Below are 18,282 nucleotides of genomic sequence, written 5' to 3'. Positions count from 1 at the left end.
TCAGGTTTTCTGAAGAGAACTGCAACTTGGGAGAAGATTTGTTCTGCAACAGGACAATGACCCCCAGCATAAAACCAAAGCTACACAGGAATGGCTTAAAAACAACAAAGTTAATGTCCTGGAGTGGCCAAGTCAGAGTCCAGACCTCAATCCACTTGAGAATTTATGGCTGGACTCAAAATCCCCATGCAATCTGACAGAGCTTGAGCAGTTTTGTAAAGAAGAATGGGGAAATATTTCAGTGCCCAGATGTGCAAAGCTGATAGAGACCTATCCACACAGACTCAAGTCTGTAATTGCTGCCAAAGGTGCACCTACTAAATACTGACTTTAAGGGGGTGAGTAATTATGCAATAAATTGTATTGAGATTAATAATTGTAAAAAATTTAGACCAATTTGTAGAAATTTGTTTTCACTTTGACAGAAAAGAGTCTTTTTCTGCTGATCAGTGTCAAAAAAGCCAAATTAAATTTACTGCGATTCACTGTTGTAAAACTTCCGGGGGGGGGGGGGGGGAATACTTTTTATAGACACCGTAAGTTGCTTAAGTAAATAAATGGTGCAAACAAACGATAATGAGGTAGTGTTATTGTAGTATGGGTCACCACACTGAATGGCAAGGCACCTGAACTGTTATGGGTTTAGAGATGTCCCTTTTACAACGACCTATGGTCTCACCAATCTACAACCTGACCAATGTCTACTCCTCACAAGAGGGATGTCCAGGCTGCTATGCTTTCAACTTTAGAATCATCAGGTACATAGATCATGTGATTTTAAGGAAGCCGTTCAGAGTCTCTGACCTCAGAGAACTATCCCGCTGAGCTTCAAGTAGATTCCTGTCTCATTGGATCCACCTGTGCCTTGAGCATTGATGAGACTTGTCCCTCAGACAGACTCATATTATACAGAGTGAGTCAAACTGGAGAAAATCCAGCATAGGATCATAATTATCCCTCACCACAATTCATCAGCCACACCAAAAATTACCAGAGGCACTTTTCAGGAAAATACCTGGCACCAAGCCTCAAAACGAGAGGATGAACAGCCATTTAACATATTGGAACCAATGACATCCATAGATGGGAAGAGGGATGAGGCCCTGAGGAGGGAGTGTAGAGAGCTAGTAAAAAGCTACAAAGCAGGGCCTCAAGGATGGTAATCTCTGGATTACTATCTCTGGTACCAGTGAGTGTAAAGTTGATTTGGCAGATGAGTGCATGGCTGATGCTAGTACAAGGTGCAGGATTTCAGATTTCTGAACCGTTGGGATCTCTTCTGGGGAAGGTATGTCCTTTATAGGAATGATGGGTTACACCTGATCTCGAGGGGGACCAATATCCTTGTAGGTAGGTTTGCTAGAGCTGTTTTGGGCATATCCCAGGAAATAACATCTGGCACCCAGTCACATAGCAAGATCAGTATGGGCAGATGACCAAGTGATCTATCACTGAGATGGTCCTAAAGGTGGTGATGGTTAATGAATTTCAGGAGTTTGGGGCCGGGCTTGGTGAAGGTCGCGCTGTCAATGCTGAGGTGAAGGAAAGTTGAGCAAAAGGGCTGATATTGGGAGGAATGAATGGATCTGTTGATGGAATTGGAAATGGTAAATTGGTTTATTATTGTCACTTGTACCAAGGCAGATCCATGCAGATCACTTCAAAGCACAAGTAGATTGAGTTACTGCAAGGGAGGAGCGATAACAGGATGCAGAACATAGTATTACAGTTACGGTTAAAGGAAAGTGCAGCTAGATAATAGACATGCTGAGCTAGATTGTGAGGTCAAGTTCTCTTTTTCAATGTACAGGTCATTCAAGAGCACGGTAGAAGCTGTCCTTGAGGTTGGCAGTATGTGTTTTCAGCTTTTTCTGCTCGATAGGAGAGGGAGGAGAGAATACCTGAAATGCGAGGGCCTTGGTTTCGCTGGCTGCTTTCCTGAGCCAGTGAGAACTGTAGACAGGGACTGCAAAGGGGAGGCTGGCTGGTTCTTGTGATGTATTGTAACCGTAACGAGAAGCAGCGAGCTGAGGTATGGGGAGTGAATTAACACAAATGGCTTGTGTGGCACAACCCATGTCTGGAAATGAAAGAAGGCACCACAGGACTCCTATCCAGAAAAGGGGTAGCCCAGGTTCAGCTGGAATAATTGCTGGAGGAAAGGTTTCGGTCTCTGGCTTCTGGCAGCTGCTATGCCCTGCGAGTAACGGGCTCCTGGATCAGCTTAGTGATGACTGGCTTTGTGGCTTTAGTTTGCAATGTTATTTGCTTACTTTTATTGTTTGCATAATTTATTTTTTCCCTGCACATTAGGTGTCGGATGGTCTTTTTTTAAACTGGGTTCTATTGGGTTTCTTGTTTTGTGGCTGCCTGTGAGGAGATGAAACTCGAGGTTGTATATAGTATACATAATCTGATAATAAATGTATTTTGAACTTTTTTTAAGATTAAAGTTTTTGTTATACACAACACCCTATCAAAGGGACATCACAAAACTGAAGAAAATGCAGAGCATCAGGTTTCCCTTTGATTTCACAACCCACAAGCAAAATCTTATTAACAATCCTCTTTGTTCTGCAGACTCGATGATAGTGGCAGGAAACGTGTCTTTACAACCACCAGGATCTCCCAGCTTCACTCTAACCACCACAACAACCAGGATCTCCCAGCTTCACTCTAACCACCACAACCACCAGGATCTCCCAGCTTCACTTTAACCACCACAACAACCAGGATCTCACAGTGGCCACCCGTTTCAACTTCCCATGCTCATTTTAACATGTCTTCCTCTACTGCCATGATGAGGCCAAATACAGACCAGAGGAGCATCACCTCACGTTCTTCTGGGTAGCCTCCAACCTGATGTCACTAAGGTCGATCTCTCTGACTTCCATGAATCACTCCCACCCGTTCTCGCTTTTTCCATTTTACCCTAAGCCCTTCTCTTCACCTTCTCCGCCCTCATGGTGTTCCCGTCACCCCCATCTGGATCTGCTCCTCTTCCCCTTCATCCATTCTCCTCTCCTGTCGGATTCCTTTCCACCTATCACCTCCCAGTTTCTTACATCCTCCGCCTATCTCCCCCACCCACTCACCTTCCTTCTTACTTGGTCTCACCTATCACCTGTCAGCTTGTACTCCACCCTCCCCCTCACCTTCTTAATCTGGCTTCTGCCTCCTTCCTTTCCAGTCCTGATTAAGTGTCTCGGCCTGAAACGTCAACTGTTTATTCCCCTCCATAGATGCTGCCTGATCTGCTGTGTTGCTCCAGAATTTTGTGTGTGTTGCTCAATACAATCCCATTGACAATTGTGCTTCTTCATTTTAATTTTGTTATGTATTCTTAAAATGACTGTAAAATAGTAATTGCAATGTGATGTGTAATGATGGTTTAAGTATAACCATTTAAATTCAGTTAAGAAAAATACATTAATCATTAAACAAAAACATTCCAAGCATTTTCCAAACTCACCAAGTGCTTAGTTCTCAGCTCACAGGTCACCAGGGTCCTCAGCAGGTGTCGTCTAGCTTGCTGCCTGTTTAAAAGTCAGGAGGCTGCCTAGTGCACGGGACAGAATCATTAAAGGGGAGCACAGGGGCCAAGATGGATCCCTGACCTGGAGCTCATGTGAAATCCCTGGAACATCGGTCATATCTGGAGAGTTCCCAGCCTAGATAGGGCCATGACTTGAAACTGCTTCCATTTCAAAGCTGAACAGAGCGAACCGAGTGTGTGGATTGCTTCTAGGAACTGGGATATTGTGGCCATCACAGAAAAGTGGCTGAGAGGAGACTGGCAGCTCAGTGTCCCGGATGCTTCAGGTACAACAGAGGGACAGGTAAGAGTGGAGGAGAGTTGCCGTTTAGATATGGAGGACATTATTGCTGAGCTTAGAGAGGATATGCTTGAAGGATCATCTAACAAGACAATTTGGGTAGAAGTTAGAAATAAGAAGGGAATGGTCACTTTTATAGGGTTGTATTATAGACCCCCCCTCCACAAGCAAAAGCTAAGGAGCAGATGTGTTGAGGAAGTGCACGTACTTGAGAGAATAGTAGGGTAGTGCTTGAGGGAGATTTCAATTTTCCTGGGCCACCCAGAATGCAAAGGGTCTGGATGGGGCACAGTCTGTACCGGGCATCAAAGACAGTTTCCTTATGCAATATGTGGAGAATGACGTGGGCCAAATTACCCAAGTAGCAATTGGGGAGCACTTTGGGTCTGGTGACCACAGTCCTATTAGATTTTAAATAGTTATGGGAAAAGATAGAACAGGTCCACAGTTTGAAGTCCTGAACTGGAGCAGGGGCAACTTTGAGGGCATCAGGCAGAACCTAGCTGGCATCGACTGAGTGACTCTATTTAAAGGCAAGTGGGAGGCTTTTAAAAGGGTCACATCACTGTTAGGAAGAAGGGTAGACATACCAAGTTCAGGGAAACCTGGCTGTTCAGAGACACCATGACTTTGTCAAGGAAAAAGAAAACAAGCATCACATTAGACAGCTGGGTACAAATGAATCCCTTGACAAATATAAAGAGTTTAAGGCCAGGCTTAAAAGGGAAATCAGGAGGGCAAAAGGAGAGTTGGAGATGAATTTAGCAGGCTGGGTAAAAGAAATTCTCATGAGGTTCTTCAGTCATATTAACATTAGACGGGTGACTTGAGAGAGACCAGCTCCCCTTAAAGACCATCATGGCTGCCTATGTATGGAGCTGCAGGAGATGGCTGATATATTTAATGCCTATTTATCTTTGATGCCAAAGAAATGAGGACAATAAATAGTAACGTCTTGGATCTTATGCAGATTACAAAGAAAGAAGTATTTACAGCCCTGAAGCACATTAAGGTACGGGAATCCCCACAGCCTGACCAGATACACTCCTGCACATTATGGGAGGCCATGGATTAAATTGTGGAGGTCCTTGTAGAGATAATTTCTCCATCATTAGCACTGTTGAAGTTCCAGAAGACAGGAGGGTGGCTGACACTGTGCCATTGTTCTAAAAGGGTAGCAAGGGCAGACCGAGGAACGAAAGGCCTTTGAACCCAAGTTCGGTTATAGAGAGTTTACTGGAGGTAATGCTGAGGGGCACGATCTGCCATCGCCTGGATAGTAATGGCCTCATTGAGAGTTTATGTGACATCATGGTTTTGTGTGTGGGAGGTCACAATGATGAGTCTTTTTGAGGTTTTTCGGGGACAGGTGAATGTAGGACAGGTGAATGTTTAATATGGATTTCAGTAAGGCCTTGCGTGGAAGGCTGATCTGAAAGGTCAGTGAGGTGGATTCAGAATTGCCTTGATAGTAGGAAGCAGAGGGTGATGGTTGAAGGTCAGTTCTCCAACAGGAGGCCTGTAATGAGGAGGGTGCCCCAGGGGTCAGTGTTGGGACTTTGGTCATACCTGGGGGATGCAGAAAGTAAGAGGCATTAGAGGAAACACATTAAAAAATTTATGGTCAGGGGGGAACAATAGGATTAGGTCTTGGATTGCTGGATGGAAAAGAAGTCTATGTTCATTTATTTCATCTTCTACCAGCTTGGGGCTACATTGCACAGCCGTAATACAGATGATTGAAAGTGTACCTCATCAGCCAGAGACCTGGACCAGTTAAGGGCAGTTTTGGAGACCAGGCACCTTCACTGACCACCATGCTGATTTGGAGATTAACGTGGTGTAGACGCAGGGGAAGTGAAGATGTCAGCACAACATTGTGGGCCAAAGGCCTGTGGATTTTATAAATCATGGAGATGAAATAAGAGCAGAGATATAGTCACAGGAACACGGCAAAAAAAGGTAGTCATTCATAACACTTTAGTATTTAATATTACAAAAACGTGATGACAAAATTTATCAATAACAGTTAAAGCATCAGGCCCTGAGTTAAATCAATTTCCCTACCTTCTTTGCCAGTGAGCTATTCAACATAATGCTCATGGCTCAACAGTTCATCTTTTTATTTATACATTTGCTAATATTAACCAAAAGCGGGTTATTGAAGAAAAATCACTAAAGGAGAATCAATATGTAAATATGGATGCTGTGTGGAAGTGAGGAAGTGGTTATAAACTTGGTTGTTCTGTCTGCAGACCAGAGCAAGGACACAGTAGGCAGAGCTGCTGCCCCTGGGCTCCAGCAACCCAGGTTCAATCCCCACCTCTGCTGCTGTTTGTGTGCAATTTGCAAATTCTCCCTGGGAACAGGTGAAGGGTAGAGTTGTGGGAGAGTTAATGGAAGTAGGTTATAGGGAAATTTCATGGGAGTGCAGAGAGCCGGAATGGACCTACTGGGCCAATTAGCTCCCTTAATGCTGTGTGGAAATACGGCCTCGAATTCCACCCTGCACCCTGGGCTGCAGACAGCAGAGGCAGTGGGAGATTTAGAGATGGCACAGAGCTAAAAACCAAGGGGCAAATGCTGGATCGGTAACCAGGTACTCCTGTACATCATGCCGATTGGCAAGGAGACCTCCTGCCTCGGCTCGGTGCAAAGGACGAAGGGAACCGCATCCCGGTAAATTCCCAGAGAGCAGCGGGAATAATCAAGCGTGGCAAGATTGGTCTGAGTGGCCATTGGACAGACCGTGGGCTGGTGAATCACAGATCACTCCAGATACATTAACTGGCTCAGTAATGGCCAAAGGAAAGGAAGTGGGCAACGGAAGAGAAGTGTACCCAGTGTCTGGCATTTTACTGGCAAGTATCTGCCTCTTCATCCATTTGCCCTTCGGTTAGGCTGTGACAGCCCAGGAATGACGGTTTTAGGCTTTAAAAATCCCTTATCAATTAATTCCTTATTGTTTGTTTCTTGCCGCCGATGCTCCCTGACCTGCTGAATACCTCCAGCGTTCTGCATGTGCCCCTTAATGATTAGCCTGCTTTTCAGGGCTCTGAATTAACTCATTAATGATCAACCGATTGGAAGACGGGAGCTGCGGATGGCTGAGCTGGCTAGAAGCTGCTGAGCTGCAGGAGGATGTGTTCGCCTTGATGGGGGTGATAATCCTGGATTCCTGCGGGAAGAACACAACGTGAGAAAAGTACATTCCCCCCATGACCATGTGGATTTCCCCCATGTGCCACGGTTTCCTCCCACATTTCAGAGATGGGTGAGGGTTAGTAGGCTCTGAACGTCCTACGTTGGCTTGCGGACTGCCCCCCCCCCCAGAATATCTCAGACTATATTGGTCATTGGTCAAACAATGCATGAAACTGTATGTTTCGATGTGACAAATAAAGCTAATCTTAATCGTGAAGCAGTTCTGCATTTGGAAGTTACTTGCCTGCAACAAGCACCAGTTATTTGCACTGTGCAGTACACTGTTTGGAGTAATGCAGTACACGTTGTCTTCGGTGCGTGTCCAGCACTAGATGTTCCTTGCTGGCTTTCCGCTTCACCACTACAAATACTGAGCGTTAAATCCATCCTCTGAGCACTTAATGCAAGTTCATGCAGTTCAGAAGGAAAAAAATCACCTGGTCAAAGGAGTAACCTTTCCAACACACCTCCCAGGGCACCATTTTGGAAAAGGCAGGGCCATCTTCTGCAACCAGTATCACAGAGAACAGGAATCTCACGTTGCTGTTCGGCTTGGTGTATACTGGTTGCTGCATTTTATGTTAGAATGCCGTCTTCACCCATTCGCTTCCTGAACTGAGTAGCACGACCCTAATCACCACAGTGTAATTACACTGTGATCATTTTGCACAGACATGGGCTGCTTTTTAAAAATCCTGATTGTGTTCTTGTAAAAACGGTGTTTTCCTTGTGAATGCTGCTCCTCTATTGCCACGTGCCAGTGATGTTGCTGCAAGTACGATTTTTTATACTTGGACATAGGACAGTAAACTCGACTTTGACTATAAGTCGGTCGGGACAGCCTGTGGATGTGATGTATAGTGCAAGTGGAGGCTCAGTGCCTACTCCGTGCTGTATCAGTCTTTAGTCATAATGCAGAAGCAATGATTTCTTTTCGGGACAGCTCATTTGGGGAAGGTCAGTGCTCCGGAGTTTCATGCGAGTTGTGGGGCACCCCGGCTCTCTGCACTCAGAACGGGCAGGGACCAGCCGAGGGCCCGCTGCTCAACAGCGACCCCTGCAGGAAGGCGCGCGTACTGCTGGCGATCAGGCTGAACTGCGACCAGTAAAAGCACTGGGGTGAGTTTGCAAATTGCCACCGATTTTCAACCCAGCTGCCGACTGGGAACGCAAGACCAAGGAACCATTATTAAATTCTAAGGGAGCTTAGGATAAACCATAAGACACAGGAGCAGAATTAGGCCACTTGGCCCATTGAGGCTGCTCCACATTTCAATCATGGCTGATTTATTATCCCTCTCAAACTCATTCTCCTGCTTCCTCTCCATAACCTTTGACACCCTTACTCATCAAGAACCTTTCAAATTCAGCTTAAAATATAATCAACACATTCCACAGATTCCCCATACTCTTGCTAAATAAAATTCCTCCTCATCTCTGTTCTAAAGGACATGCTTGTAATCTGGGGCTGTGCCCTCTGGTCCTGGACTCTCTCTATAGAAGGGTGCCCGCTTTGAATGGGAGAATATAACTACAGCTGAGATCCCTGCTGCACCTGGTGACCCTGTCATCTCTGTCTCGGAGGCCGATGTTAGGCTGTCTTTCAGAAAGGTGAATCCACACAAGGCAGAAGGTCCTGATGGAGTACCTGGTAAGGCTCTGAAAACCTGTGCCAACCAACTAGCGGGAGTATTCAGGGACATTTTCAACCTCTCACTGCCATAGTCAGAAGTTCCCACCTGTTTTAAAAAGGTAACAGTGTAGTGTAATGTGCCCTAATGACTATCGTCCAGTAACACAGTGATGAAATGCTCTAAGAGGTTGGTAATGGCTTGACTGAACTCCTGCCTCAGCAAGGACCTGGACCCATTGCAATTTGCCTATCGCCACAATAGGTCAATGGCAGACGCAATCTCAATGGCTCTCCACGTGGCTTTAGACCACCTAGACAACACAAACACCTACGGCAGGATGCTGTTCATCAACTATAGCTCAGCATTTCATACCATCATTCTCACAATCCTGATTGAGAAGTTGCAGAACCTGGGCCTCTGTATCTCCCTCTGCAATTAGATCCTCAACTTTCAATTGTGTAAAACACAATTAGTGCGGGTTGGTGATAATATCTCCTCCTCACTGACGATCAACACTGGAGCACCTCAGGGATGTGTGCTTAGCCCACTGCTCTATATACCCATGATGGTATGGATAGGCATAGCTGGTGATACAACTGTTGTTGGTGGAATCTGAGATGGAGATGAAAGGGTGTACAGGAGAGAGATATAACAACTAGATGAGTGTTGTTCCAGTAATAACCTTCCACTCAACGTCAGTAAGACAAAAGAGCTGATTGTGGACTTCAGGAAGGGTAAGATGAAGGAACACATACCAATCCTCATAGAGGGATCAGAAGTGGAGAGAGTGAGCAACTTCAAGTCCCTGGGTGTCAAAATCGCTGAGGATCTATCCTGGTCCCAACATATCAATGCAGCAAGAACGTGGCTCGATTTCATTAGAAGGTTGAAGAGATTTGGTTTGTCACCTAAGACAATTGAAAGCTTCTACAGATGAACCATGGAGAGCATTCTGACAGGCTGCATCACTGTCTGGTATGGGTGGGGGGGGGGGGGCACCGAAAGAAGCTACAGGAAGTTGTAAAATTAGTCATCCCCATCTTGGGTGCTAGCCACCGTAGTATCCAAGACAGCTTCAAAGAGCGGTGCCTCAGAAAGCTGACTTCTGTTATGTAATGAGTTTTTGCTACAACAAGTGTATGGGACATTGGAAAAAATGTTGAATTTCCCCATGGGGATGAATAAAGTATCTATCTATCTATCTATCTATCTAAGGACCCCCTTAACCCAGGTCATGCTTTTTTCTCATTGTTACCGTCAGGAAGGATGTACAGAAGCCTGAAGGCACACACTCAGCGATTCAGGAACAGCTTCTTCCCCTCTGCCATCCGATTCCTAAATGGATATTGAATCCTTCGACACTACCTCACTTTTTCAAAATACATCATTTCTGCTTTGCTCTATTTTAAATCTAACTATTTAATATACATATATACTCAGTGTAATGGATTTAATTATACATTGCATTGTACCGCTGCTGCTGCTGCTAAGTTAACAAATTTCACGGCACATGCCAGTGATAATAAACCTGATTCTGATTCTACAGGAAACATCCACTCTATCTGGGCCGTTCAGTATCTGCTAAGTTTCAATGAGACCCCTCCTCATTAATCTACAATTGGAAAACAGGTTACCAGGGTAGTGACAACCTTCATGAGGTTCAACTCTTTTCCAATGTTTATAACTCTGCATACACATGGCTCCATAGTTGCATTTGCATAATATTGGCAGACGCCTTTACATGTGTAATGTCAGGGCATAGGTCACATCTGCACAGAGACACACGTACACGTCTGTGCATGCTGGTTACAGGAGGTTGAAGAGAGTGTAACAGAGTTGGGGTACTTCAAGGCTGGAAGCTGCTGAGGCAGGATTTCAGGAGGAAACGAGGTCTGTGACCACATCAGAGTCACGTACCGGGAGGAGGTATCTGAGGGCTGCCGTTTGCTCTCTGCAAAATGCAGGTCACTTTGCCAGACCCCAACAGCACCTCCTTGTTGGAAGGTCTGACTACAATATTAGGCCGAGTTCTGAATGAGTGGAGGGGCTGCAAGTTCGGACGGGGGCAGGTCAGAGCCAGGACAGCAAAACAAGGAAAACTACTAATTACTTTGCTGATCATGATTTTTCTGGCAAACGATCATTGCAGGTAAAGGTCTGTAACTTCGCTTTGGACTCGAAGGCAATTTGACGTGGCAGAACTGAGGCGAGGAGGGCCCGATGTTCAATCGATTTAACACCGTGCTGAAGGCTGAATTGGGGCGGCAAGGTCCAGGCACCAGAGCATATCGATTTGACTGAACTCGATGTTCGGTTGGGGACTTAAATGCCAAATCGGAAAGGTCGGTTACAGGCCGAATCAAGGGGGCGAGGTCCAGGCACCAGCGCGTATCAAGGCAATTGTACCTGATATATGGTTGTCGATTTAGGCGCGGGGCCAGATTGAAAAGGTCAGAGTATCGGGGCCCGAGGCAAGGGCTGGGCCGGTTCAGACCGCTGCTCCACAATGCTCTCAGCTCTGCGCTGAACTACTGGGCTCTTTTGGCGAAGGGTCTCGGCCCGAAATGTCAACAGCGCTTCTCCCTATAGATGCTGCCTGGCCTGCTGCGTTCCACCAGCATTTTGTGTGTGTTGTTTGAATTTCCAGCATCTGCAGATTTCCTCGTGTTTACTGGGCTCTTTTGCTGACCTCAGCTCAGAACTCTATTTGCCTGCGTTTTCTTCTCTGCGTATCGGGTGTTTGTCAGTCTTTTTTTCACATGGGTTCTCTTTTTATGGGCATGACGTGTCTTTTTCCTCTCTGCACAATAGGTGTTCTACAGTCCTTTTTTTTGAGTTTCTTTGTTTCATGGCTGCCTGTTAGGAGACGGATCTCAAGGTTGTACAGTGTATACACACTTTGATAACAAATGTACTTTGAACTTTGAAAATCAATGCAATTAGCAATATAGAGGGTAAAGAGGACAGAGGTGCCCTAATTTGGATTTATATATCTGTACTATGTAGGAATCAGTATGTACCTGGAACCCGCTTCACACAGTGTCTGTTTTCCACCTACACCTCTCTTGGTCTCTGCTGCTCCCATGGAAGAGCGAGTTCGCTGGGGCTTGAAAGTGTAAAGTTTATAAATCAGGTTTCTATCTCCTTTAGCAAGGGAATTTGTAGTGCTTAAAATTGCTCTGCTGGGGAACCACTCCCTCTGGCGGTGAAGGTGGGAAGTGCAGGATCTACTCCTGCAATTGTCCAGGTCAAATAGTTTACACACAAGAGGCAAAGGAAAAGAGGAACTCTGCCTCAGAGAGACACAAGTGCTAGGCAGGAATCTGCAGGAACTCTGTCCCTCAGAGAGATACAGGTGCTGGGCAGGAATCTGCAACTGCAAAGGAACAGATTTTTAAAAATTCAGTCAGGTTATCTGGGATATGACATGTAAATGAAAGTTCTCATATTTTGTTGGAACACAAAAGGGCCATTCAGTCCACTGAGACACGCCAGCACTCAACAATCCCATTTCCCCTTTATTTCATCCTAACCTATCCTCTCTCCCCACTCACCTACACACAAGTGACAATTTACTACTGTGGGCAATCAACCCACCCAGCTGCAGATGTCTTTAGGATGTTGGGGGGGAACTGGAGCCCACCCCCACCCAGGCAGAACATGCACATTCCACACCGACAGCGTCAGAGATCAGAATCAAACCAGGGTTATAGAGTACTACAACACAGAAACAGGCCCTTCGGCCCATCCAGTCCATACTGACCTGACCACCAGACAAAGGAGAAGTAGGCCATTCAGCCCATCGAGTCTGCTCCGCCACTCCACCATAAGCTAAACTATTCTCCCATCTAGTTCCAATTTCTGGCTTTTTCCCCATATCCCTTGATACCCTGACTAATTAGATACTTATCAATCCCTTCCTTAAACACCATCAATGATTGGGCCTTGATTGATTGATCTTCGATATTGATCTTCAGTCTAGTCCAGCCCACCTGAACCCAGATTATTTCTCACCAAACTCTACCAATCCTTGCCCCTTTCCGAACTTCCCTTAAATGTTACAATTAAACCCGCGCTCACTACTTCCACCAGCAGCTAATTCCACATTTACAACACCGAGTGAAGAACCCCACCTAATTCTCCTGAAATATTTCATCTTTTACCTTCAACCATGACCTCTAGTTCTACTCTTAGTCTTCACATATACATTTTCATAAATTCTATTGTACTTCTTTATTTTCTTGTAAATGCCTGAAAAATTAATCTCAAGGAGATGCTGGCGCTCGGCAGGGAGAAGGAGAAGCCGGTGGTCAGCCTGGAGAAGGAGAAGCTGGCGCTCGGCAGGGAGAAGGAGAAGCCGGTGGTCAGCCTGGAGAAGGAGAAGCCGGTGGTCAGCCTGGAGAAGGAGAAGCTGGCGCTTGGCAGGGAGAAGGAGAAGCCGGTGGTCAGCCTGGAGAAGGAGAAGCCGGTGGTCAGCCTGGAGAAGGAGATGCTGGCGCTCGGCAGGGAGAAGGAGAAGCCGGTGGTCAGCCTGGAGAAGGAGAAGCTGACGCTTGGCAGGGAGAAGGAGAAGCCGGTGGTCAGCCTGGAGAAGGAGAAGCCGGTGGTCAGCCTGGAGAAGGAGATGCTGGCGCTCGGCAGGGAGAAGGAGAAGCCGGTGGTCAGCCTGGAGAAGGAGAAGCCGGTGGTCAGCCTGGAGAAGGAGATGCTGGCGCTCGGCAGGGAGAAGGAGATGCTGGCGCTCGGCAGGGAGAAGGAGAAGCCGGTGGTCAGCCTGGAGAAGGAGAAGCTGGCGCTCGGCAGGGAGAAGGAGAAGCCGGTGGTCAGCCTGGAGAAGGAGAAGCCGGTGGTCAGCCTGGAGAAGGAGATGCTGGCGCTTGGCAGGGAGAAGGAGAAGCCGGTGGTCAGCCTGGAGAAGGAGAAGCCGGTGGTCAGCCTGGAGAAGGAGATGCTGGCGCTCGGCAGGGAGAAGGAGAAGCCGGTGGTCAGCCTGGAGAAGGAGAAGCCGGTGGTCAGCCTGGAGAAGGAGATGCTGGCGCTCGGCAGGGAGAAGGAGAAGCCGGTGGTCAGCCTGGAGAAGGAGAAGCCGGTGGTCAGCCTGGAGAAGGAGATGCTGGCGCTCGGCAGGGAGAAGGAGAAGCCGGTGGTCAGTCTGGAGAAGGAGAAGCTGGCGCTCGGCAGGGAGAAGGAGAAGCCGGTGGTCAGCCTGGAGAAGGAGAAGCCGGTGGTCAGCCTGGAGAAGGAGATGCTGGCGCTTGGCAGGGAGAAGGAGAAGCCGGTGGTCAGCCTGGAGAAGGAGAAGCCGGTGGTCAGCCTGGAGAAGGAGATGCTGGCGCTCGGCAGGGAGAAGGAGAAGCCGGTGGTCAGCCTGGAGAAGGAGATGCTGGCGCTCGGCAGGGAGAAGGAGAAGCCGGTGGTCAGCCTGGAGAAGGAGAAGCCGGTGGTCAGCCTGGAGAAGGAGATGCTGGCGCTCGGCAGGGAGAAGGAGAAGCCGGTGGTCAGCCTGGAGAAGGAGATGCTGACGCTTGGCAGGGAGAAGGAGAAGCCGGTGGTCAGCCTGGAGAAGGAGAAGCCGGTGGTCAGCCTGGAGAAGGAGATGCTGGCGCTCGGCAGGGAGAAGGAGAAGCCGGTGGTCAGCCTGGAGAAGGAGAAGCTGGCGCTCGGCAAGGAGAAGGAGAAGCCGGTGGTCAGCCTGGAGAAGGAGATGCTGGCGCTCGGCAGGGAGAAGGAGAAGCCGGTGGTCAGCCTGGAGAAGGAGAAGCCGGTGGTCAGCCTGGAGAAGGAGATGCTGACGCTTGGCAGGGAGAAGGAGAAGCCGGTGGTCAGCCTGGAGAAGGAGAAGCTGGCGCTCGGCAGGGAGAAGGAGAAGCCGGTGGTCAGCCTGGAGAAGGAGAAGCTGGTGCTCGGCAGGGAGAAGGAGAAGCCGGTGGTCAGCCTGGAGAAGGAGAAGCCGGTGGTCAGCCTGGAGAAGGAGATGCTGGCGCTCGGCAGGGAGAAGGAGAAGCCGGTGGTCAGCCTGGAGAAGGAGAAGCTGACGCTTGGCAGGGAGAAGGAGAAGCCGGTGGTCAGCCTGGAGAAGGAGAAGCCGGTGGTCAGCCTGGAGAAGGAGATGCTGGCGCTCGGCAGGGAGAAGGAGAAGCCGATGGTCAGCCTGGAGAAGGAGAAGCTGGCGCTCGGCAGGGAGAAGGAGAAGCCGGTGGTCAGCCTGGAGAAGGAGAAGCCGGTGGTCAGCCTGGAGAAGGAGATGCTGACGCTCGGCAGGGAGAAGGAGAAGCCGGTGGTCAGCCTGGAGAAGGAGATGCTGACGCTCGGCAGGGAGAAGGAGAAGCCGGTGGTCAGCCTGGAGAAGGAGAAGCCGGTGGTCAGCCTGGAGAAGGAGATGCTGGCGCTCGGCAGGGAGAAGGAGAAGCCGGTGGTCAGCCTGGAGAAGGAGAAGCCGGTGGTCAGCCTGGAGAAGGAGAAGCTGGCGCTCAGCAGGGAGAAGGAGAAGCCGGTGGTCAGCCTGGAGAAGGAGAAGCCGGTGGTCAGCCTGGAGAAGGAGATGCTGGCGCTCGGCAGGGAGAAGGAGAAGCCGGTGGTCAGCCTGGAGAAGGAGAAGCCGACGCTTGGCAGGGAGAAGGAGAAGCCGGTGGTCAGCCTGGAGAAGGAGAAGCTGACGCTCGGCAGGGAGAAGGAGAAGCCGGTGGTCAGCCTGGAGAAGGAGAAGCCGACGCTTGGCAGGGAGAAGGAGAAGCCGGTGGTCAGCCTGGAGAAGGAGAAGCCGGTGGTCAGCCTGGAGAAGGAGATGCTGACGCTCGGCAGGGAGAAGGAGAAGCCGGTGGTCAGCCTGGAGAAGGAGAAGCTGGTGGTCAGCCTGGAGAATAAGCTGATGCTTGGGTTGAAGGCGGAGCCGACGGACAGCTGGAAGAAGGTTGGGAGGAGTGACCTGGGTGCGGACCCTGTTGCTGCCAGCTACTTGAAGGCATCGGAGCTGGTGCATGAAGGCAGCGTGCAGTGTAACCGTGAGTGACCGTCTTGGACGTTTCTCTTCCAATCACAAGATCCTGTTGGACATTGGTAATGTGAGATGCTGCAGCCTGTTTCCCCTGTTTGATGGAGAGAGACAAATGACGAGGCAGCAGCGTGGCTTTGGCTGTAGCAAGGACTAGGCCTCAAGCTGCGGGCTTGCCTGCTGCACCAGTCCAGGTGAGAAGACACTGGAGGCGGTGTAGCGTGGAGTCTGTGCTTGGCTGGGAGCTGGTCTCTCCTGTCAGTGCTGCCCTCCAGTGTTCGATCAATAGAATGACAGGCTGGATTGCCATCAATCTGCATGTCTCTCAGGGACTTGGACAAAATTTCTGCTTTCTTGCATAACGATGTGTGTTTTATTTTCTCTCTTGCTATTTTGAACATATATTATGCCCCAGAGAAACACTGTCTTGTTTGACTGTACACCCTATCCTCATTACATGCGTCTTCAGACTGCGGATTCAATACGTGAGGAGCACCCGTCTTCCCACCAATACAAGTCAGGTGCGCACGCCTCACAGTCTCACTGTTGGGATGAGAAGCACCCACCTTCCCACCAATACAAGTCACGTGCGCACGCCTCACAGTCTCACTGTTGGGATGAGAAGCACCCGTCTTCCCACCAATACAAGTCAGGTGCGCACGCCTCACAGTCTCACTGTTGGGATGAGAAGCACCCGTCTTCCCACCAATACAAGTCAGGTGCGCACGCCTCACAGTCTCACTGTTGGGATGAGAAGCACCCGTCTTCCCACCAATACAAGTCAGGTGCGCACGTCTCACAGTCTCACTGTTGGGATGAGAAGCACCCACCTTCCCACCAATACAAGTCAGGTGCGCACGCCTCACAGTCTCACTGTTGGGATGAGAAGCACCCACCTTCCCACCAATACAAGTCAGGTGCGCACGCCTCACAGTCTCACTGTTGGGATGAGAAGCACCCGTCTTCCCACCAATACAAGTCAGGTGCGCACGCCTCACAGTCTCACTGTTGAGATGAGAAGCACCCACCTTCCCACCAATACAAGTCAGGTGCGCACGCCTCACAGTCTCACTGTTGGGATGAGAAGCACCCACCTTCCCACCAATACAAGTCAGGTGCGCACGCCTCACAGTCTCACTGTTGGGATGAGAAGCACCCGTCTTCCCACCAATACAAGTCAGGTGTGCGTGCCTCACAATCTCACTCCCGCCAATCTCACATTGGTTTTGGCAACTCTTATTGGTTTTACCTACGGTGCAGTGATTTTGTGCTTGAAATATTTAACAATGCCTCCTAAGCGTCCGATGTCACGTCCTGGGCCATCAGCCGAGCGGCAGAGAACAGCTTTAACACTTGAAAAAAAGTTGGAAACTATAAACAGCGCAGCATCAGGTGAAGGTAACACAGCTCTGGGACGCTACTACCGGGAACAGAATCTTGCCTTTAAAGTTCTTTTGTTGCTTGACAATGCGCCAACCCATCCTAAACATTTGGACAGCATTCACCGTAATATAACAGAGCGTTCTCTACCGCCGAACACAACATCGCCGATTCAGCCACTCGACCAAGGTGTGATCCATATTCAAGGCGCATTTCTTTTTTATGGCGAACTATCTCTCAGATGCTGCACGCAACAGACAATTTTGAAAATCCCGGGAGTTTACCAACGGTGAGGGAATGGAGGGAGTTTACCAACGGTGAGGGAATGGAGGGAGTTGGAACACTTGGTACAAATGGCGATGGACATGGACCCAAGTTTAGAACGGAGTCAGCATTTCTGTCGTTCCCTGCCGTCAACCCTTCTTCCCTACTAGGAAATTTATGCTGGAAAAACAAAATCCTGCCAAGCAAACAACTCTCACCACTTTCTTCAAACCGGTGTCAACTCCTGCTGCCGGGAGTTCTGTGAGTCTTCCTTCACCCCTTGCCGTGCTCGATATGATCCCGACGCCACAACACCCACTCCTCTCCCGGAGCGAACACACCTGCCACTGTTGGTGAGTACTGCACATCCTAGTATGTTAACTTTCTATGACTTACTACATTGAATATTACCTTAAATTGATGAAATATAATACAAATGTGCCTTGTGGTACTGCTTTTGTGTCGTATTAGTATGAAAATGTGAATAAATTACAGATAAAGCATATCTGGAACCTCTGGAACGCATCCCTATTTTCTCCATTTAAATAATTATTCACATTATGCGATTTCACATTATGCATTGACTGCGAGGAATGTATCCCCGCATATAACGAGGATAGGGTGTATCGTGTATGACTTTAATAATTAAACTTGATTTGATTTGTTCTGTTCGGTTCCCCAGCCTAACTAACCACATAGCTCAGTGCCTTCACCACCCAATGACCTCTCACCTTGAATCAGTGGTTTGTGTGTTTCCGAAAGCAAAGTCCAGTAGGTCCTTGTGCTCTCCTGTCCTGCTATGTGGTTCACTGAGGTCAGGAAAGGTCCCCACAGGGTTGGCACGGTCTCAAAACTGGAGCAAAGAGGAGGGAAACAGAACAGATTGAGATTTACTTATTAGATGCACATCAAAATACATTGAAATGCGTCATTTGGGTTAACAACTTAACGTAAGGCTGTGCTGGGAGCAGTC

General features: G+C 48.6%; 1 protein-coding gene and 1 long non-coding RNA gene across 3 annotated transcripts in view; one reads left to right on the top strand and one right to left on the bottom strand.

Moving 5' to 3' along the window:
* The first annotated feature begins 3,507 nt into the window (after positions 1 to 3,507).
* Positions 3,508 to 18,282, top strand: part of LOC140738232 (uncharacterized) — a 47,797-nt gene continuing 33,022 nt past the window's right edge. For both annotated transcript variants that reach the window (XR_012101338.1, XR_012101339.1), the window contains exon 1: positions 3,508 to 3,839. This is a non-coding gene — a long non-coding RNA (uncharacterized lncRNA). The remainder of the gene's footprint in view (positions 3,840 to 18,282) is intronic.
* tcn2 (transcobalamin II) overlaps positions 5,810 to 18,282 on the bottom strand; it is a 42,083-nt gene continuing 29,610 nt past the window's right edge. Inside the window, exons 9-10 of the mRNA XM_073065354.1 lie at positions 18,041 to 18,162; positions 5,810 to 7,014 (exon numbers count right to left, since the gene is read on the bottom strand). Coding sequence (XP_072921455.1) covers positions 6,953 to 7,014; positions 18,041 to 18,162 — 184 coding nt within the window. The 3' untranslated portion in view covers positions 5,810 to 6,952. The remainder of the gene's footprint in view (positions 7,015 to 18,040; positions 18,163 to 18,282) is intronic.

The sequence above is a fragment of the Hemitrygon akajei genome, chromosome 14 (assembly GCF_048418815.1).
Source record: "Hemitrygon akajei chromosome 14, sHemAka1.3, whole genome shotgun sequence".
Taxonomy (NCBI): domain Eukaryota; kingdom Metazoa; phylum Chordata; class Chondrichthyes; order Myliobatiformes; family Dasyatidae; genus Hemitrygon; species Hemitrygon akajei.
This window is presented reverse-complemented; position numbering and strand designations above follow the sequence as displayed.